General features: G+C 38.9%; 1 protein-coding gene across 2 annotated transcripts in view; it reads left to right on the forward strand.

The window, feature by feature from the left end:
- The window catches only part of DEPDC1B (DEP domain containing 1B), an 87,714-nt gene extending 71,211 nt beyond the window's left edge, over positions 1-16,503 (forward strand). The window contains exons 8-11 of one of the 2 annotated variants that reach the window (XM_024765379.1): positions 1,794-1,960; positions 5,020-5,196; positions 12,554-12,739; positions 16,124-16,503. In XM_024765379.1, the coding sequence (XP_024621147.1) occupies positions 1,794-1,960; positions 5,020-5,196; positions 12,554-12,739; positions 16,124-16,285 (692 nt within the window). In that variant the 3' untranslated portion in view covers positions 16,286-16,503. The remainder of the gene's footprint in view (positions 1-1,793; positions 1,961-5,019; positions 5,197-12,553; positions 12,740-16,123) is intronic. The other variant, XM_024765380.1, reaches the window with a different exon arrangement.
- Positions 16,504-22,144: the final 5,641 nt, after the last annotated feature.

A 22,144-nucleotide genomic window follows, 5' to 3' on the forward strand; every position in this document is an offset into this window, starting at 1 on the left:
TATATATATATATATATATATATATATATATATGAAACATATAAAGTTAAGGTGAAATTTGACTCTCCACAGGTGTTTATAATTTGGTAAAAGAAGGGATTTGTGGCCTAATGTGATAGAAGTCTTTGTGGCAAAAGTAAAAGACTTCATGGAGAAATAGATCTAGAATGTAATTGGTCTTCACCAGATCCAGCTGCTACCAGTTCCAACCTCATGCAGACTGTAATCATGCCTTGAATCTTCCTTCCTCCCTCCCTGTTACCCCTTTACAGTCTATTCTCTATACAGCTGCCAGAGTAAAAATAATTCAAATCAAATGGCTCTCCTGCCCAGAATCCTTCAATGGCTTCTTGGGTCACTTACAGTGAAACCCAGAGTCCTTAATGATAGTCTGCAAGGTTCTACATGATCTGGCTCTTGGCTTCCTCTCTAACCTCGTTTCTGACTTGAATATTCCTTGCATAACCCTCTCTCTTCACACTGCCCTTATTGCTGTTCCTCAGACATTCCAGACATACTCCCTTGTCACAATCTTTGTCATTGCTATTTCCTTTACTGTGAAAATTTGTCTCTGTGATATCTGCCAGGCATACTCTCATTTTCTTCAGATTTCTGCTCAAATGTCCTCCTTAGCGAGTAACTTTCCCCAAAACTCTAGGAGTATTTTCTCATCATTCCCCAGCTCCTTTCCTTTTTTTCCTTCAAACCCAAAGTCCTTAGTCTGGCATTCAAGGCCTTCTAAGATCTCATCTCTGCTAACCTTTTTCGCTTCATTTCTATTGGGCACTCACAGCCTATGGTATAGTCTTATTGAGTGACTTACAGGTTCCCTAATATGCCTGTTGCACATGTCTCTTGCAGCACCTCTCACATTTTGCTACTTACTTTTTTATGGGCCTCTCCTTCTCACAGTGCATAAGCTCTTTAAAGGAAGGGACCTGGCATATTTTTATATTTCTGAGACCTAGCATTGTTCCTGGCATATCGTACATGGCCAGTAAATATTTACTGAATATAAAAGATGGTTTTGTCTCCAAGCAGAGACTAGTTGGAACTTGAAAAAGTTGGATATGAACCAATAAATCGGTGAAAGCAGTTTCATCTCTTCAGAAGGCTTGGAGGTGTGTGTGTCCAGAGACAAGTATGGTTGAAGAGAGCACAATATTAGAATACCCTAATTTTTAGCAAAATCCTATTGGGTGAGGAGGGATGACATGTAACATGATTGAATCATCACACTTAGCTAGAAAAAACTAGCTTAAGTGGGAGGAAGGTGTTATTTAGAAAGAAGCAGAGCCATTAGGCACCAGAACAACTCTAACAGCATTGGTGCTATTATTTAGTCTGTGAGAGTCATGCAGGATGGTGACCATGCTCCTCATGAGGAAATAGTACAAAAGGGGAAGCTTCAGGGCAGTGACGGCACGTTCATGTTCTTGCTCGTGCTGTCTTGGACCTCTTGCAGAGTGTTGAGAGTGAAGTGAGGCTTAACCTGACTGCTCTTGGCTCAGAGGGAAAGAATGCTATGAAAATTTAGTTTTATCTGTCAAGGGTGTGGGAGGGGGAAATGGCTGTATTTGTTTTATATATTTGCCAACGCTGGTTGGTGGTTCGTGTTTTCCATGCAGATTTGTGACAGTGGATCTATGTCAGTTAGCCCAGTATAATTGCACATGCAAATATGCTTTATATAATTTTAGTAATACATGTTTTGTAAAAATGTGAACATAATAGAGTCAGGTAGGCTATAGGTTTTTAAAGGATTAAAACCTTTTTTTTTTTTTCTAAATCAGGTTTGTTACAGAAAGAGAAAATGGCCATTGAAGCATTTCAAGTTTGCTGCCTCCTCCTGCCTCCTGAAAATAGAAGAAAGTTACAGCTATTGATGAGGATGATGGCAAGGATCTGCTTAAATAAGGAGATGCCACCACTGTGTGATGGCTTTGGCACCCGAACACTGGTAGGTTGATTTCTAACATCTACGAGGACTGGAGTTTGGGGGTTAAAATTCACTTGAGTAAAGTTTACTAGCTTGGCAACCAGAGGAAGGTACAAGGCAGGCCCACTTAAAGAGCCATGGCTTGGAATCCACCCAGACTGGTATTGTGCTTTTGGTCTTAGTGACTTAAAGAACATAATGAAAAGTAAAGAGTGAGTAGGGGTGGAGTGTAGAGTGAGTGTAGAGATAGCTGCTGCATCCTGCCTGCTGTCAACACGAGAGAAAGAAGCGTGGACAGAAAGGATTACTGGTGTGTCAAGAAACAGCATTCTCTCCTCCAGGACAAAAAGGGTCGCAAAACCTTTGTTACTATAGCCAGTAGGAGAAGATGCAGCATATATCATGGATTAAAGAGGGAAGAAGTAAACTATAGAGTTAGACCAGACAACTTGGAAGGAAAGAATGTGTATCTTTCAGGGTATGATCTAAGGGTCCGTGAGTGAGGATATTTCTTAATATATTCTGTTTTGCTTAAAAACAGGCTAATTTTGAATTCTACTTTGTCATGTCAGCATGTGTTTTAAAATAGGGTCTAGGTTTAGGATTATTTACTAGCAAAATTTATTAATTTTCCTCAAAAAATATCTTAGAGCAAAATTGATGTGTCATTGGGATGTACATCCTTTCTATATGTCGGTGAACCATTGTGTATGCCTGAGGGTCCACTGTTCGACTTTTAGAGGTGTGGTATAAGATCAGAGGCCAAGTCAGCACCCAGTAGAGTGATTCTTGACCTTTTTTGGGGGGTGGGTGGATGGGTAGGTGGGCTAATGGACCTTTTTGTAAAGCTGAAGAAAACTTTGCACCTATTCCCCAGAAGAATGCATGTGTAAAATTTTCTATACAATTTCAAGGCACTCACAGATGCCCTGGGGTCCCTAGTCTCCAGATAAAGTCTCTGTGTGTGTCTCTCCCTCTGTACGTATATGTGAGTGAAGATAAAGTATCATCTTCAGTATGTTGATGAAATGAAGTCTTATTAAACAGAATTACATGATGTCATGCTTATAGGTTTTTAAAATTATAGTTGATGTACAATATTATATAAGTTGCAGGCGTATAATATAGTGATTTACAATTTTTAAACGTTCCATTTATAGTTGTTATAAAATATTGGCTATATTTCTTGTACTGTATAACATATCCTTGTAGCTTATTTTGTACATAATAATTTGTAATTCTTTTTTTTTAATTGGAGTATAGTTGATTTACAATGTTGTGTTAGTTTCTGCTGTACAGAAAAGTGAGTCAGTTATGCCTGTACATATATCTACTCTTTTTTAGGTTCTATTTCCATATAGGTCATTACAGAGTGTTGAATAGATACAGTAGGTGCTATACAGTAGGTTCTTATTAGCTATCTATTTTATATGTAGTAGTGTGTATATGTCAATCCCAATCTCCCAATTTATCCCTCTGCCCCTTTCCCTTTTGGTAACTATAAGTTTGTTTTCTACATCTGTGACTCAATTTCTGTTTTGTAAATAGGTTCATTTGTAGCATTTTTTTAGATTCCACATATTGCGCCTCCCCTCTTCACTCTCCCCGCTGGTAACCACTTGTTTGTTCACTATATCTGTGAATCTGTTTCTTTTTTGTTATATTCACTAGTTTCTTGTATTTTTTAGTTTCCATATATAAGTGATATCATATAGTATTTGTCTTTCTGTGCCTGACTTGTTTCATTTACATGCTTATAGATTTTGAAATAAGATTGTCAACAATAAAATTAGTAGGAAAAGGAAAAAATAGTCCATCCAAAGGATTGCATTAAGAATGGATTAGTTAAAATGAATTCTATGGAAACAACTGCTATAATATTTTTTGTATTTCATCACCTAATGCACTTCTGATGGTTTTGTTCAAAGGTGATTGTCAAATGTACATACAATGCGCCTCCCCTCTTCACTCTCCCCGCTGGTAACCACTTGTTTGTTCACTATATCTGTGAATCTGTTTCTTTTTTGTTATATTCACTAGTTTCTTGTATTTTTTAGTTTCCATATATAAGTGATATCATATAGTATTTGTCTTTCTGTGCCTGACTTGTTTCATTTACATGCTTATAGATTTTGAAATAAGATTGTCAACAATAAAATTAGTAGGAAAAGGAAAAAATAGTCCATCCAAAGGATTGCATTAAGAATGGATTAGTTAAAATGAATTCTATGGAAACAACTGCTATAATATTTTTTGTATTTCATCACCTAATGCACTTCTGATGGTTTTGTTCAAAGGTGATTGTCAAATGTACATACAAAATCCTGAAGAAAATAACAATTAACTAGGAAAAACTAATTGTTGAGGCACATAGATTGTGTTAGCAATTTTTTTTTTTAAAAGAACGAAATAAGACAATAATGAAATTAGGATATTTTTAGACTAAATGGCTATAAAGTACTTTTAACTTAAAAGTGCTACATGGGGCTTCCCTGGTGGCGCAGTGGTTGAGAGTCCGCCTGCCGATGCAGGGGACGCGGGTTCGTGCCCCGGTCCGGGAGGATCCCGCATGCCGCGGAGCGGCTGGGCCCGTGGGCCATGGCCGCTGGGCCTGCGCGTCCGGAGCCTGTGCTCCGCAGCGGGAGGGGCCACGTCAGTGAGAGGTCCGCGTACCACAAAAAAAAAACAAACAAACAAACAAACAAAAAAAAAGTGCTACATGATCCAAGTTGTGATGGTGATAATAATTTTCAGAATTTGTTTAAATATATATATTTAAAACCATCTATAAAAGGGGTGCCTTTAAAAACTGCTCAGACAAGCATCTCTGCTAAGTCTCTGTGAGATGTGATGCACATTCTGTTCATGCTGGTTGATGAGAAGATCAGCCCATCTGAGATGACCAGGTGTGGCCAGGTGCCAGGTGAGATGTGCACCCTGTGCTGTGGGCCATTTCTCACTGACTAGGCACATTTGCTTTTTGCAAATTAGATGGCACTCAGTTCAGAGTAGTGAAAAAACCTCATCTGTGTTTATTTAAAAATTCACCCTCCCTCCCCTCTATTTTTTTTTTTTTTTAGATGGTTCAGACGTTTTCCCATTGCATCTTGTGTTCCAAAGATGAAGTGGACTTGGATGACTTATTAGCTGCTAGGTTGGTGACGTTTCTGATGGACAATTACCAAGAGATTCTGAAAGTCCCTTTGGCCTTGCAGACCTCCATAGAGGAGCGTGTGGCCCATCTGCGAAGAGTCCAGGTAAAGGAAGGGATATTACCAGTACTATAAAATTGCCAGCAGAAAGTTATGTAAGTTTGCTAGGCTTCTTGGCATTTTTTGTTTTGAAGATTGAGTGAGTTAATTTGTACAAAGTGCTTACAACCGGGCGTGGCACATAGTAGGCACTGCACATGTTTGTTATTATCTTTGAAAATTTGTGGAATGCCCACTAGGTTTTGTTGTGTTGATCAATGCTGCATACTTTTGGTTGCAAATTCCTAAAATGGGTTTGTTCAGAATCTACATATACTTCCTGATGGAAGTGATTTATATGCAATAAAGTCTTGATTCATAATAGCCCTGCCACCTAGGTACTATTTTTTGAATGAGAAAGCTGAGGCACAGAGAGCATAAGTAATTTGTCCAAGGTCACAGAGCTAGGATTCAAACTGATAAAATCGTTTTCCAGAATCAGTGCTCTTAACTACTATGCCATACTGCCTCACTGTAAAGCATGTTATGGTAGAAGAACCCGGCTTCAGAGCCATAAGGACCTGGGCCAAACTCCTGGCTCCCCACTTGCCTGGTTATGTGGCTTTGGGCAAGTCCCTTAAGCCCTCTGGATTTCAGTTTCTGCAAGTGTTAAAATGGTCAATACCTACTCGATGAAGTTGTTGTAAAGAGTAGACACTACATTGTAAAGCGTGTGGCACAAATGTCATACGGCAGATACTTTTTGAAAGGTATTTATTGTTTTTGTCGTTGCAGTCACTATATTAAAATGATGCAAAAGAAATGTAATGTATTACTATCACGTGGGCCCCCCAGAGGGGTTTGTATGTCAGGCTGCAGGAGCAGAAACGTTGGGTAAAGGCAGGCAGGTCTGCTTGTCTCCTTCTGAATGACCGGCCCTCTTTCCCCTTAAGCATGTTTTGAGGCTCCACAATTAAGGACCAGTGAGCTGCTACCTGCCAAAGTATCATTAAAGTAAATAACCATCTGTTTTCAGTGTGCAGTTTAAAAATTAAAATAAAAAATTTTCCTATTGAAGGAATTTGGAAAATAGAGAAAACACACTAAAAAATATCAGAATAACTCTAAATGTTCAGTGTTAAGAGTCTTTTCTATTTCCCCCTCTCCCTCCCTTCCTTCCTTCTTTCCCTCCTTTGTTCCTCTTTTATAACTTACTTTCTCTTAACAATACAACAAGAAGAAGTTTCCACATCATTAAATATTCTTGATTGACCCAGAATGGCCAGGAGCACAGACTAAATGGTGTTTGAATTTCTGATGTGCCCTTTATTAGCCATGTGACCTTGGCATGTTGTATAATGACTCTCTGCTTTAGCATCTGCCCCAACATCTCTGTTTTTCATCAGTAAAACGCGATAACAGTAGTTAATAGCTACCTCCTAAGGCTATTTTGGGGATTGAAAGGCTTAAGACATGTAAAGTGCTTAGAATAATGTTTATCACATAGTAAGTACCTCATTTGGTACTGCTGCTGTTATTATTATCAACATTATTGTTATATATTCCACAATATCATTATGATTGGTAACATAATATTCCATAATATGAATATACCATAATTTATTTAAATGATTTTCTTTGGTTGATATTTATATTGTTTCCATTTTTTTTCCATTTTACAATCATTATAACAGTAAATATTTTTATAGTTAGATTTTTTTTGGTCGATCTGTGATTACTTTCTAAGAATAAATTCCTAGGAGTGGCATTTCATGGTCAAAGACCATGAATGTGTGTTAAACATTGATTGCATATTGTCAAATTTCCATTTAGAGTGATTGTTCCAAGTTGCATTCCCATTGTTGGTATAAGAAAGTGTTCATTTCTTTACACCCTTGCCTACTTTGGGTAACATACATACCTTTGCCATTTAAATGGGTGAAAAAAACAAATTACTGTTGTTTTAATCTCCCACCTCCCCTTGATATTTTATGAGCCAAACTTAAAAAAAACCCATAAAAATGAAAAGAAATACTTTCACTGAATTTCTGTAAGGAAAAGTGATAGCAGTGACTCCATTGCTTTGCATCCTTGCTGGGCTTGTGTATTCACATGGCACAGGCTTGTATTGCAGGAATGTAACCCTGTGAGCCTTTCACTGACAGCTGAAGATCAGAAGGCTGAGTGATGATTAACTTAACCGCAGAGTAGCATGACCTGTGAAGTGGGGCTGTGATGGCCCTGAATAAAATCAGTAACTATGCAATTGTCCAGTTACATTTTCTCTCTTAGAAGTACACACTCATTAGAATTGCCAAACAATTGTTTCAGTACTCAAAGCCTATAGATCTCTCTTCTCTTGCACAGGGTACTCAGCCACTCCGTCATAACACATTTAGGGTGGTACCTTTCTGAAAATGAAGTGTTACTTGGACTGTTCTGGTGAATTGTTTTGGAGCAGTTTCAGGGCTGACCCTGGGATAGATTAACAGTGAGGTCAGCGTTGTTTTTGACACCAACCTTCTGTTGACCTTGTCTGTAACCCTCTTCTTCCTCTTATACCCTTTGCTCATAGATATCTTGTGTTTTTCTCATGTCCTAGGCTTTGGCGGTCACATTTTACCTGGGCCTCACCTTTTTATTCTGGCTCTTTTCTACTTTTTCCAGAATTCTTGGTTCAAATACAAATTAAGTGTTTTGTGTGTCCTCCTTTCCTTATGGTTCTGGTCTGTTTCTCTTGGGTTGTCCCTAAGTGACCTGGTAAACTGATGTTGAGGCATGGAATGTTCTTCATGGAATAACCCTTCCTGGCAACACAATTATTTATTTATTAAAAAGAATTTGTTTTTTGAATTTTATTTATTTTTTTATACAGCAGGTTCTTATTAGTCAGTCATCCATTTTATACACATCAGTGTATACATGTCAATCCCAATCTCCCAGTTCATCACACCATCATTCCCACCCCCCCACCGCTTTCTCCTCTTGGTGTCCATATGTTTTTTCTCTACATCTGTGTCTCAACTTCTGCCCTGCAAACAGGTTCATCTGTACCATTTTTCTAGGTGCCACACACATGCGTTAATATACGGTATTTGTTTTTCTCTTTCTGACTTACTTCACTCTGTATGACAGTCTCTAGATCCATCCACATCTCAAAAAATGACCCCATTTCGTTCCTTTTTATGGCTGAGTAATATTCCATTGTTTATATGTACCACAACTTCTTTATCCATTCGTCTGTCGATGGGCATTTAGGTTGCTTCCATGACCTGGCTATTGTAAATAGTGCTGCAATGAACATTGGGGTGCATGTGTCACATTTCTAATCTCATAGTCTTGTGTTCAGAAAAGATGCTTGATATGATTTCAGTTTTCTTAAATTTACTGAGGCTTGATTTGTGACCCAAGATGTGATCTATCCTGCAGAATGTTCTGTGGGCATTCGAGGAGAAAGTGTAATCTGCTGTTTTTGGATGCAATGTCCTATAAATATAAATTAAACCTATCTGGTCTGTTGTATCATTTAAAGCTTCTGTTTCCTTATTTATTTTCATTTTGGATGATCTGTCCATTGGTGTAAGTGAGGTGTTAAAGTCCCGCACTATTATTGTGTTACTGTCGATTTCCTCTTTTAGAGCTGTTAGCAGTTGCCTTATGTATTGAGGCGCTCCTATGTTGGGTGCATATATATTTATTATTGTTATGTCTTCCTCTTGGATTGATCCCTTGATCATTATGTAGTGTCCGTCCTTGTCTCTTGTAACATTCTTTATTTTAAAGTCTATTTTATCTGACATGAGTATTGCTACCCCAGGTTTCTTTTGATTTCCATTTTCATGGAATATCTTTTTCCATCCCTTCACTTTCAGTCTGTATGTGTCCCTAGGACTGAAGTGGGTCTCTTGTAGGCAGCATATATATGGGTCTTGTTTTTGTATCCATTCAGCAAGCCTGTGTCTTTTGGTTGGAGCACTAAATCCATTCACCTTTAAGGTAATTATCGATACATATGTTCCTCTTACTATTTTCTTAATTGTTTTGGGTTTGTTCTTGTAGGTTCTTTTCTTCTCTTGTGTTTCTGACTTTGAGAAGTTCCTTTTGGATTTGTTGTAGAGCTGGTTTGTTGGTGCTGAATTCTCTTAGCTTTTGCTTGTCTGTAAAGCTTTTGATTTCTCCATCGAATCTGAATGAGATCCTTGCAGGGTAGAATAATCTTGGTTGTAGGTTCTTCCCTTTCATCACTTTAAGGATATCATCCCACTCCCTTCTGGCTTGTAGAGTTTCTGCTGAGAAATCTTATGGGAGTTCCCTTGTATGTTATTTGTCATTTTTCCCTTGCTGCTTTCAATAATTTTTCTTTGTCTTTAGGTTTTGCCAATTTGATTACTATGTGTCTTGCTGTGTTTCTCCTTGGGTTTATCCTGTATGGGACTCTCTGCACTTCCTGGACTTGGGTGGCTCTTTCCTTTCCCATGTTAGGGAAGCTTTCGACTATAATCTCTTCAAATATTTTCTCTGGTCCTTTCTCTCTCTCTTCTCCTTCTGGGACCCCTATAATGCGAATGTTGTTGCGTTTAATGTTGTCCCAGAGGTCTCTTAGGCTCTCTTCATTTGTTTTCATTCTCTTTTTTTTATTCTGTTCTGTGGAAGTGAATTCCACCATTCTGTCTTCCAGGTCACTTACCCGTTCTTCTGCCTCAGTTTTTCTGCTATTGATTCCTTCTAGTATAGTTTTTATTTCAGTTATTGTATTGTTCATCTCTGTCCGTTGTTTAATTTTTCTAGGTCTTTGTTAAACATTTCTTGCATCTTCTCAATCTTTGCCTCCATTCTCTTTCTGTGGTCCTGGATCATCTTCACTGTCATTATTCTGAATTCTTTTTCTGGAAGGTTGCCTATCTCCACTTCATTTAGTTGTTTTTCTGGGGTTTTATCTTGTTCCTTCACCTGGTACATAGCCCTCTGCCTTTTCATCTTGTCTATCTTTCTGTGAACGTGGTTTTTGTTCCACAGGCTGCAGGATTGTAGTTCTTCTTGGTTGTGCTGTCTGCCCTCTGGTGGATGAGGCTATGTAATAGGCTTGTGTAAGTTTCCTGATGGGAGGGTCTGGTGGTGGGCAGAGCTCAGTAAAACTTTAATCTGCTTGATTGCTGATGGGTGGTGCTGGGTTACCTCCCTGTTGGTTGTTTGGCCTGAGGCAACCCAACACTGGAGCCTTCCCCAGCTCTTTGGTGGGGCTAATAGCAGACTCTGGGACGGCTCACGCCAAGGAGCATGTCCCAGAACTTCTGCTGCCAGTTTCCTTGTCCCTACGGTGAGCCACGGCCAACCCCGCCTCTGCAGGAGACCCTCCAACACTAGCAGGTAGGTCTGGTTCAGTCTCCCCTGGGGTCACTGCTCCTTCCCCTGGGTCCTGATGCACACACTACTTTGTGTGTGGCCTCCGAGAGTTGAGTCTCTGTTTCCCCCTGTCCTGTCGAAGGCCTGCAATCAAATCCCACTTGGCTTCAAAGTCTGATTCTCTAGCAATTCCTCCTCCTGTTTCCGGACCCCCAGGTTGGGAAGCCTGATGTGGGGCTCAGAACCTTCACTCCACTGGGTGGACTTCTGTGTTGTAAGTGTTCTCCAGTCTGTGATTCACCCACCCACCATTTATGGGATTTGATTTTACTGTGATTGCGCCCCTCCTACCATCTCATTGTGGCTTCTCCTTTGTCTTTGGATGTGGAGTATCTTTTTTGGTGAGTTCCAGTGTCTTCCTGTCATTGATTGTCCAGCAGCTCGTTGTGATTCTGGTGTCCTCAGAAGAGGGAGTGAGAGCACGTCCTTCTACTCCGCCATCTTGGTTCCTCTTCTGTATTCTCTTAACACATTTATTTTTAACTGTGGCTTCTGGAAAAAAAAAATCTTAAACCAAAGACATGAATATAATGGTAGTAATTTTATCCAGTGCAGAAGAACAGTAGGTGCTATATTTTTGAGAAGATGAACGTCTTGGACTCTGAAAAATTTTTTTAACTTTTTAATTTATATTGGAATATAGCGATTAACAATGTTTTGACAGTTTTCAGGTACACAGCAAAGCGACTCAACCATACATATGCATGTATCCTTTCTCCCCCAAACTTCCCTCCCATCCAGGCTGCACATAACATTGAGCAGAGCTCCCTGTGCTATACAGTGGGGTCCTTGTTGGTTATCCATTTTAACTATGGCAGTGTGTATACATGAATCCCAAACTCCCTAACTATCCCTTCCCCCCACACTTGCCCCTTGGTAACCGTAAGTTCATTCTTTAAGTCTGTGAGTCTGTTTCTGTTTTGTAAATAAGTTCATTTGTATCATTTCTTTTTAGATTGCACTATATAAACCATATCTATGATATTTCTTTCTCTGTCTGACTTACTTCACTCAGTATGACAATCTCTAGGTCCAACCATGTTGCTGCCGATGGCATTATTTCATTCTTTTTAATGGCTGATTAATATTTCATTGTATATATGTACCATATCTTCTTTATCCATTCCTCTGTCGATGGACATTTAGGTTGTTTCCATGTCTTGCCTATTGTAAACAGTACTGCAATGAACATTGGTGTGCATGTATCCTGTCGGACCATGTTTTTCTCCGGATATATGCCCAGGAGTGGGATTGCATGGTCATGTGGTAGCTCTATTTTTAGTTTTTTGAGGAACCTTCATGCTGTGAAGGTGGCTGTACTAATTTACATTCCCACCAAGAGTGTAGGAGGGTTCCCTTCTTTCCACACCCTCTCCAGCATTTATTGTTTGTGGATTTTTTTGATGATGGCCATTCTGACTGGTGTGAGGTGATATCTCATTGTAGTTTTGATTTGGAGGAAATTAAGTATTTTTAATGGATGCTTTTATTTATAGATCTTGGTACCTTTTTCCCTCTTATTTCACCCTTCTGCCTTTTGCCCTGTAGTGTCTGCATATTTGTTTTCACTAGTTTCATGCTATGAACATGTTTGGAGATGGGTGCAGTACTTCCCTCTACACAGCAGCTGAGCTAAACTTGTACTTTTGTCAGTGCCCAAGGGAGGGAGGAACAGACTCTCCAGATGTGGGAAGAACCTACATAGTTCATCGTGTGTGTTTGGAATCATTCTAGGCAAAATGTTCAGTTTGTGTGTAAATTTCAGATCTTATTAGAAGAGAGCACAACGTTTTTTGTTTATGAAAACGGCTTTGGGGTTTAAAAAGGCAAAAACTTATATGCAACACTGTGGCTTTACGTGAATTTTTTTTTGAAGTTATGGAAACACTTTTTACTTTTCATTATAGTTTTTCCCAGTCAAATTGAATGTCATATCATTCCTACTAGGAGATCTACGGTCTGAATTAATTCTTGAAATTTATTTGAAAATGCGCTTTCACTAATAATCCCTTTGCCCCAGATAAAATATCCAGGAGCTGATATGGATATCACTTTGTCTGCTCCATCATTTTGCCGTCAAATTAGCCCAGAGGAATTTGAATACCAAAGAGTATACGGCTCTCAGGAACCTCTGGCAGCATTGTTGGAGGAAGTCATCACAGATACCAAACTCTCCAGTAAAGAAAAGAAGAAAAAATTGAAGCAGGTAAAAAGGATATTCTTCATAAGTCATTTCTTCTCCCTACCGTTCTTATGTTGTTTTGTTTCCTTTTTATTCTCTATTTTAATAGGTTTCATACGAATCTCATCTTCTGAGACAGAGCAGTTTTGAAAGTAAATTATTTATTTCATATATTAATTTACACAAATATGGTCAGTTTTCCAGGTCTTTATTCTCCAATGTAAATCTTTTACCATTATTGAGCTCTTCATTTATGAAGCTATTCTCTAATATTTGTCCTTGGTTTTGATATGTGGTATGATGTGAGTTAGTGGAGCAGTTACTTTAAATTCAGAGAAGCTGTCAAATGAGAACAGTTTCTTTGGATTTTTTTGAAAGGCAAATCAGACTGAATTCACAAGTGTAAAATGTCCAGAATTTAAGAGTCTTTGGTTTTACATAGCCCCTATCAAATTGGTTTCTTGCTGCAGGCATCACTAAAAGTTTTTAGTTCTCGTTAAACAACACAGCTTAGGGTTTCAGAGAAGAGTTTTCAACTCAGCATAGGTTTAACTTGATCTTTTTTAAAACTTGAAGTGTAATTGATTTACAATGTTGTGTTAGTTTCAGGTATACATACCTTGATCTTTTTCTTTTGTTTGCTTTTGTTTTTGTCTCATAAGTCTCTTTTATTCAACACACTCCCCAGCTTTCTTTCTTTTTTTAAAATGGTTTTTAACATCTTTTTTTTTTTGTAACATCTTTATTGGAATGTAATTGCTTTACAATGGTGTGTTGGTTTCTGCTGTATAACAAATACATATATCCCCATATCCCCTCCCTCTTGCGTCTCCCTCCCACCCTCCCAATCCCACCCCTCTAGGTGGTCACAAAGCACATAGCTGATCTCCCTGTGCTATGCGGCTGCTTCCCACTAGCTATCTATTTTACATTTGGTAGTGTATATATGTCCATGCTACTCTCTCACTTCGTCCCAGCTTACCCTTCCCCCTCCTTGTGTCCTCAAGTCCATGCTCTACATCTGCGCATTTATTCCTGTCGCCTCTAGGTTCTTCAGAAGCATTTTTTTTTTTTTTTTTAGATTCCATGTGTATGTATTGGCATACAGTATTTGTTTTTCTCTTTCTGAGTTACCACTCTGTATGACAGAGTCTGGGTCCACCCACTTCACTACAAATAACTCAATTTCCTTTCTTTTTATGGTTGAGCGATATTCCATTGTATATACGTGCCACATCTTCTTTATCCATTCATCTGTCGATGGACACTTAGGTTGCGTCCATGTCCTGGAAGTTGTAAATAGAGCTGCAGTGAACATTGTGGTACATGACTCTTTTTGAACTATGGTTTTCTCAGGGTATATGCCCACTAGTGGGATTGTTGGGTCATATGGTAGTTTTATTTTCAGTTTTTTAAGGAACCTCCATACTGCTCTCCATAGTGGCTGTGTCAATTTACATTCCTACCAACAATGCAAGAAAGAGGGTTGCATTTTCTCCACACTCTCTCCAGCATTTATTGTTTGTAGATATTTTGATGATAGCCATTCTGGCCGGTGTGAGGTGATACTTCATTGTAGTTTTGATTTGCGGTTCTCTAATGATCAGTGACGTTGAGCATCCTTTCATGTGTTTGTTGGCAATCTGTATATCTTAGAAGAAAGTGTATTCTGTTGTTTTTGGATGGAATGTCCTATAAATATCAATTGAGTCCATCTTGTTTAATGTATCATTTAAAGCTTGTGTTTCCTTATTATCCATTCTATTTCCACGATTTTGGATCATCTTTACTATCATTACTCTGAATTATTTTTCAGGTAGACTGCCTATTTCCTCTTCATTTGTTTAGTCTGGTGGGTTTTTACCTTGCTCCTTCATCTGGAGCATCTGTGTATTTCTCTGTCTTCTCATTTTGTGTAACTTACTACGTTTGGGGTCTTCTTTTAGCAGGCTGCACGTTCTCAGTTCCCATTGTTTTTGGTGTCTGCTCTCATTGAATAAGGTTGGTTCAGTGGGTTGTGTAGGCTTCCTGGTGGAGGGGACTGGTGCCTGTTTTCTGGTGGATGAGGCTGAATCTTGTTTTTCTGGTGGACAGGACTGTGTCCGGTTGTGTGTTTTGCGGTGTCTGTGACCTTATTATGATTTTAGGCAGCCTCTCTGCTAATGAGTGGGGTTGTGTTCCTGTCTTGCTAGTTGTTTGGAATAGGGTGTCCAGCACTGTAGCTTGCTGGTCATTGAGTGGAGCTGGGTCTTAACATTGAGATGGAGATCTCTGGGAGAGCTTTTGCCATTTGATATTATGTGGGGCTGGGAGGTCTCTGGTGGACCAATGTCCTGAACTTGGCTCTTCTACCTCAGAGGCTCAGGCCTGACACCCGACCAGAGCATCAAGACCCTGTCACCCACGCGGCTCCGAACTCCGGAACTCCATGCTCCAGAGGTCCTCCTTTAGAGGTGCTGCCTCTCCCCTTCCACACAGGTCCTACCTTGATCATTTTTAAAGTATTGATTCAAGAGCAAGTGAATGGTGTTTATTTTTAAAGACTGAATCCTGCATAGCTTGATTTCTGATCACACCACCTAAGATTATACACAAAGCACAAAGGTTCTAGATTCCCATCCTGTTCTTCTCAGAGTAATTTTGGAGAAGAGTTCAGTGGTGACGATCAAAGGAAAAACATATTGCTTCTCTGTAAGCTTTTTGTAAAGTAATGTATACCAGCATGTTTTCTCTTCCATTTGGGTAGAAGCAGGTGGAGCTAAGCTGGGGAAGCAGGGAGATGGGGAAATGTTGTTGGGCCCAGATTTTCTTTGACTGTGTAGAATGTAAGTCAGAATTACTTGTGAATATTTTAGAAGGGAGGTGTGTTTATAGTTGGCAGGGGAGAAATTTAAAGAAGTATGACTAAAGTGAGTTTTTTGGAAGATTAGATCAAATTAAAGATGAATCCGATCTATTGAAAGTGCAATCCAATGATTTAACAAAAAGAAATGGATTTGTGTTGAAGTGAACTTGTGATCTGTTTTCTTCTTATTTTCTTTTCTGATGGAAAGCAGTAAACACTAAAACAAAACAAAAATAGGGAAGTATTGCATCAGAAACTTATTTTAAAATTACAGTGCCCAGGGCTTCCCTGGTGGCGCAGTGGTTGAGAGTCTGCCTGCCGATGCAGGGGACACGGGTTCGTGCCCCGGTTGGGGAATATCCCACGTGCTGCGGAGCGGCTGGGCCTGTGAGCCATGGCCGATGAGCCTGCGTGTCCGGAGTCTGTGCTCCGCAACGGGAGAGGCCCGCGTACCGCCAAAAAAAATAAAACAAAAACAAACAAACAAAAATTACAGTCCCCAATTTTATTGACTTTCATTTGTTTTTTGACACTTCTTGGATCCTTTTTTTTTTTATTTTTAGTTTCAAAAGTCCTATCCTGAAGTCTACCAAGAACGATTTCCTACACCAGAAAGTGAAGCACTTCTGTTTCCTGAAAAACCTAAAGCAAAACCACAGCTGCTGATGTGGGCACTAAAAAACCCCTTCCAACCATTTCAAAGAACTAGAAGTTTTCGTATGTAATACTTGGATAGCTGTTAAAGACCTCTGTTGTTGCTGTTGCTTTTGAGTAAATAGGTGGTTAGAGGAGTATGGTGGTGGAAGAAAGAAGCACGTAAACCACAGACTACTGAATTATAAAGATTTCCTGACTTCAAAAAATGTTGAGCCATTATCAGTATTTTTATAAAACTCAATGCTGTTTTTAAAGTGTACAAACCAATTAAAAATAATGAGACAAATATATAGTGGTAAAGTTAATGTTTTTAATTTGTTACAAAATGTAAGGGTATTTTCATTTTTTTATTTGTTGTTTCCTATGGTGTTTATAAAATATTTGTGTGTACATCCTAGATACTGATGTCTTTGTGATAACCAAGACTGAAAAATAGTGTATATGTTTGAATAAGAACGACACTGGGTCCTGTTACTGTGATGCTATTGACCTAATAGCCAATTGTGATTTCTGCTGTATAAATTGTTTTTCACTGTTGCACAAAGATTCTTAATGTTCTTTACTACAATGGCTGTGTCTTTTATTGCAGGTCTGTTGGGTGCTATGACAGATTTTATGAAAGCTAGTTCTTTTATGATGTATGTATTAGTTGGTGTTTACTTGTAAGTGAAGTAGATTTTCATCTGCCTGCAGTGGTATAATTTCAGTCTTGGCTAAAGATGGAAAATTGAACTGGATAAATTCTTTTGGTCTCATTAGTCCTGTGATTCTAAGTCAAATCTTTGTTGTTTCATGAAAAACACAAATGGGTTAAGTAAAATGAGACTACTTCCTTCATAAGTATCAATATATTTTCCCCAGCTCCTCATCCTTTTGAAAGTAAATGGAATGTAAATAAATACTGTTCTTTTTAATACTGTACATGGTGTTTCTTTTTTGGCATTTATTTAGGTCAGGGAGTTCCCTGGTGGTCCATTGGTAAAGAATCCGCCTTACAATGCAGGGGACGTGAGTTCAATCCCTGGTCAGGGAACTAAGATCCCACATGCCGCAGGGAAACTAAGCCCGCGTGCCACAACTACAGAGACGATGCGCTCTGGAACCTGTGAGCCACAACTAGAGAGAAGCCCGCGTACCACAATGAAGAGACCACACACCGCAATGAAAGATCCCACATGCCTCAACGAAGATCCTGCGTGTGGCAACTCAGACCCAACACGGCCAAAAATAAATAAAATAAATAGATAAAATTAAAGAAAAAGAATATATATATTTAGGTCAGTCAGAGAGCATCTTCAGATGCTAAACGTCATCACCTTAGCTAATGTTCTCACATCAATCATTTATTTCTATGATAAAATAAGAAGTGAGTTTTGGGCTTTAGTACTAGACTTTAGGAGGTGCTTTGTCCATTTCTTTTGCTTTGCTCTGCCCTCTTGCAAATAGTGGTACACTTAAATTATGGAGCAGCTGGAATGCTTCTTTTGAGACTGATTACCCAAAAAGCTAAGAGCGGCACTCATTAATTGGCTTGCTCTGCTCTTTGGACTGAATTTTACTTGCACTTGAGACCCCGACTCTGTTCTTTCATAGCAGAGTGCCTCCTGCAGTGGACTTCCTCTTCAAAGATGGAAATAAGTATTCCTATTGATTTGAGTACCCCTTATCATGCAAGTGTGGAAAGTAATGGGAGATTTCTAGTGTTTCAGGATTTTATTCTTAGACCTTGGAATTCTGTTTAGAGCAAATAATAAATCTACTTTCTGCTCTATTTGTTCCCTGAGGTAGAATTTACTTTCCGGAGTCTCCTCTTCTGTTGCTCACCTTTGGGAATCTATGTTACTGTTTTCTTTTTTTACCCTTAAGTTTACTTTTTTTACTGTTAAATATCACATACTTATGGAGAGATCATAAAACATAACCACCACCTACATGTGAACTTGAGGAGCAGATAAAACCAGTTTTTCAAAGTGGGTGTGCCAATTAACAGCCCATCAGCAGTGTATAAGAGTTCCTGTTACTTACAATCCTCACCAAAACTTGCTATTGGCAGTTTGAATTGTCAGTGTGGTGGATGTATAATGGCATCTCATTATGGTTTTACTTTGTGTTATTAATATGGCTGAAGACTTTTCCCACATTTTTTGGGACTTTTTTCACTTTTGTTCAAATTTTAATATCAGCTTGTTAGGCTACACACACACACACACACACACACACACACAGTTGGCATTTTGATTTTGATTGTATTGAACTTATAACTCTATGTGGAGAATTGCAGTCTGTATGATATTGAGTCTTCTAGTCCGTGGACATGCATTATCCCTCCATTTGTTTAGAATAAATGAGAAAAAAATTTAAATTTCTCTGTAAACATTTGCAAATCTTTTGTTAGATTTGTTTCCAGATATTTGATACTTAAAAAAAAAGTTAATATCAAATTTTTCTTTTTTTTTTTGGCTGCACTGCATGGCATGCGGAACTTCCCTGACCAGGGATTGAACCTGTGCCCCTTGCAGTGGAAGCACAGAGTCTTAACCACTGGACCACCAGGAAAGTCCCAAAATTTTCAAATATATGAAAAGGTAAAGATAATAGTACCCAACCCTAGCTTCAACAGTTATTATTTAACTGTTTGCTCCTATGGTAAGTGGTTATTTATTTTTTTCTATATATATATATATTTTTAAATTTTTATTTATTTAAGTTTTGGCTGCATTGGGTCTTCATTGCCGTGCGTGGGCTTCTCATTGCGGTGGCTTCTCTTGTTGCCGAGCGTGGGCTCTAGGCGCACAGGCTTCAGTAGTTGTGGCATGCGGGCTCAGTAGTTGTGGCTCACGAGCTCTAGAGCGCAGGCTCAGTAGTTGTGGCACACGGGCTTAGTTGCTCCATGGCATGTGGGATCTTCCTGGACCAGGGCTCGAACCCTTGTCCCTTGCACTGGTAGGCAGATTCTTAACCACTGTGCCACCAGGGAAGTCCAATGGGGTTATTTTTAAATTTCCATTTTCTGTTTGTTGCTTATATATAGTATAAACTGATTTTTGTGTCCAGATTTTTGTACCCAACAAGCTTGCTAGACTTCCCCATTCACTCTAGTGTGATTCTTCTGCATTCACCACATCATAAGCAAACAATGACACTTTTTGTTTTTCATTTCTGTGGTTGACAGCATCTAAAATGTCCCCAGTGATCCCTGCCTTTTGGTGTTTATGCCCTTGTGTAATCTCCTCTCCTTGAGTGTGTGACCTTGGATCTCATGACACAGTTTTAACAAGTAGAATATGGCAAAAGGGATGGGATATCACTTTTGAGATTAGATCACAAAGACTCTGGCTTCCATCTTGCTGGCCCTCTCTCTTGTTCTCTCCCGGGCTTCCTCTGAGGGAAGCCAGCTTCCCTCTTGTGAGCTGCCCTATGGAGAGGCCCCTCAGGCAAGGAACTGACATCTCTGCTGAATAGCCAGTGAGGACAGAAGGCCTGCCAACAGCGGTATGAGTGATCTTGGAAGTGGATCTACTGACGCCTGCCAACAGCCATGTGAGTGATGTTGTTTTGGTTTTGATTTTTTTGGGCTGCACCCCTGACCAGGGATCCACCCCGCGCCCCCTGGAGTGGAAGTGTGGAGTCTTAACCACTGGACTACCAGGGAAGTCCTGACGTGAGAGATGTTGGAAGTGGATTCTCCCTTAGTTGAGCCTTGAGATAAAGGTAGCCTTAGCTGACACCTTGATTGCAGCCTGTGAGAGATTCAGCTAAACTGTTTCTGAATTCTGGACCCACAGAAAATATGAGATAATGTTTGTTGCTTTAAGCCATTTAATCTAGGGTGATTTATTATGAAGCAATAGATACAATACAGTTTATACTTCTTTCTTCCCTACATCCCTGCATCCTTCCCTCTTTTGCTTTTTTTTAAACCATTGTGAAAGGTCACTCCTTATCTTTAGTGATGCATTTGTTTGCAATCTTTGTGCATTCTTATATTTTAGTTTTGTACCTTATAAACAGTATACAGTTGGAATATTTTTTTTAAGAAGCCAACTTGATAATCTTTATTTTTAATTGTAACATTTAGACAAATTGTATTTCATATAATTATATTTTGGTATAAGTCTTTGTTGAATTTTCTAACACTTTGTCTCTACTTCCTTGCCTTTGTTTGGAGCTAAAAAATAATTTCATGTTTTCTTCTACTAATTTGAAACTTAGACACTCTGTTTCTAATCTTATTGGATCCCTAGAAATTACATCTTGCATACTAATTTATCAAAGTTTAAAGTTAGTCATTACCTTTTAACCCTCCTCAGACTCTTCTGGGAGTTGAAAACACTAAGAACACCCTCCCAAATTAGATATTATTGTTGTAATATATTTATTTTTGTTGTTTTAAAGCCTCATAACGTGTTATTACGTACAGTCCTTGTTTAATAGGCTTATCTACATACTTTACCACTTTTTTTCCTTCTGAAAGTACATTCTTTAGAATTTATCTTTAGTAAGGGTTTGTTGGTTTTTGTTAGTCTGAAAACATTTTATTTTGCTATTATTCTTTTTTAAAACAGCTTCATTGTGATAGAATTCACACACCATACAATTAACCCCTTTAAAGTGTGGTTAGCACCATAATTAAATGGTTTTTGGTATGTGACATTTAAAATTTTTTTAAGTTGTGGTAAACTATATATAACGTAAAATTGGCCATTTTAACCTTTTTTTGGGGGGGGTACGTGGGCCTCTCACTGTTGTGGCCTCTCCCATTGCGGAGCACAGGCTCCGGACGCTCAGGCTCAGTGGCCATGGCTCACGGGCCCAGCCGCTCTGCGGCATGTGGGATCTTCCCGGACTGGGGCACGAACCCATGTCCCCTGCATCGGCAGGTGGACTCTCAACCACTGTGCCACCAGGGAAGCCCCATTTTAACCATTTTTAAGTGTACATTCAGTATAAAGAATGCCCTCGTTCTTTAAAGGTATTTCTGCTGCATGTAGAATTCTAGGTTGATAGTTGTTTTATTTCCGTACATTGTAGTTATCATTCCTTTGTTAGCTGGTTTCTGTTGTTACGTGAGAAGTCAACTGCCACTCTAATTGTCATTGCTCTGCAGATAATGTATCTTTTTTTGGCAGGCTGCTTTTTCAGATTTTCTCATTGTCTTGGGTGGTCTGCAGTTCATGATGCTGTATCTAATTTACATGATGTGCTTTTTAAACAATTATTCTACTTGGGATTTGTGGGGCCTCTTAAGAGGATTGAAGTCTTTTGTCACTTTAAATATTGCCTTTGTCACAATCTCAACTCTGTTTTTGAATCTCTAATTAAACTATTTTAGATCTTTTCCATCTTCTGTTTTAACCTCTAGCTTCCATAGTTTGTCTTTCTGTGCTGCATTATGGATAATTTCTTCAGTCTTCCTTCCTTTTCAGCACTTTTCCCTTTAGGTATGTCTAGTTTCCTATTAAATGCTTATATCCGCTATTATGGAGTTTATATCCATTTACAGCTCAGGAAACAGAGACTCAGTTAAGACTGGATAATTTCCCCAAGACTACCCATCTTGTGAGTAGTAACATAATAGGCAGTCACAGCTGGCTCTTTCTGACTGCACAGCCCAGGCTCCTCGCTAAGATGTCTTATTGTCTCCTAATGAGCACTGTTTTATATTTTTATGGGCACTTTTTAGGTCTTACTTATAAGCTCACATGTTATTTTTCAGCCTATACTTTTCTAAAATTTAATATCTCAAATTTCTTTTTGATTTGCAGTGTTTTCGTTGTCTTGACCTAGCATTTTGCCGAATTCACTTCCAGTTTCTTCTGGTCACTGTCTACAGATATCTGCTGAAGCTTTTTTCATTGCATTTCCGACAAATTCCCACAAAAAATTTGCAGCAGTGATGAAAACAAAGTATTTATTTGAAGCTCTGT

This window comes from Neophocaena asiaeorientalis, unplaced genomic scaffold (assembly GCF_003031525.2).
Source record: "Neophocaena asiaeorientalis asiaeorientalis breed wild unplaced genomic scaffold, Neophocaena_asiaeorientalis_V1.1 scaffold198, whole genome shotgun sequence".
NCBI classification, from domain to species: domain Eukaryota; kingdom Metazoa; phylum Chordata; class Mammalia; order Artiodactyla; family Phocoenidae; genus Neophocaena; species Neophocaena asiaeorientalis.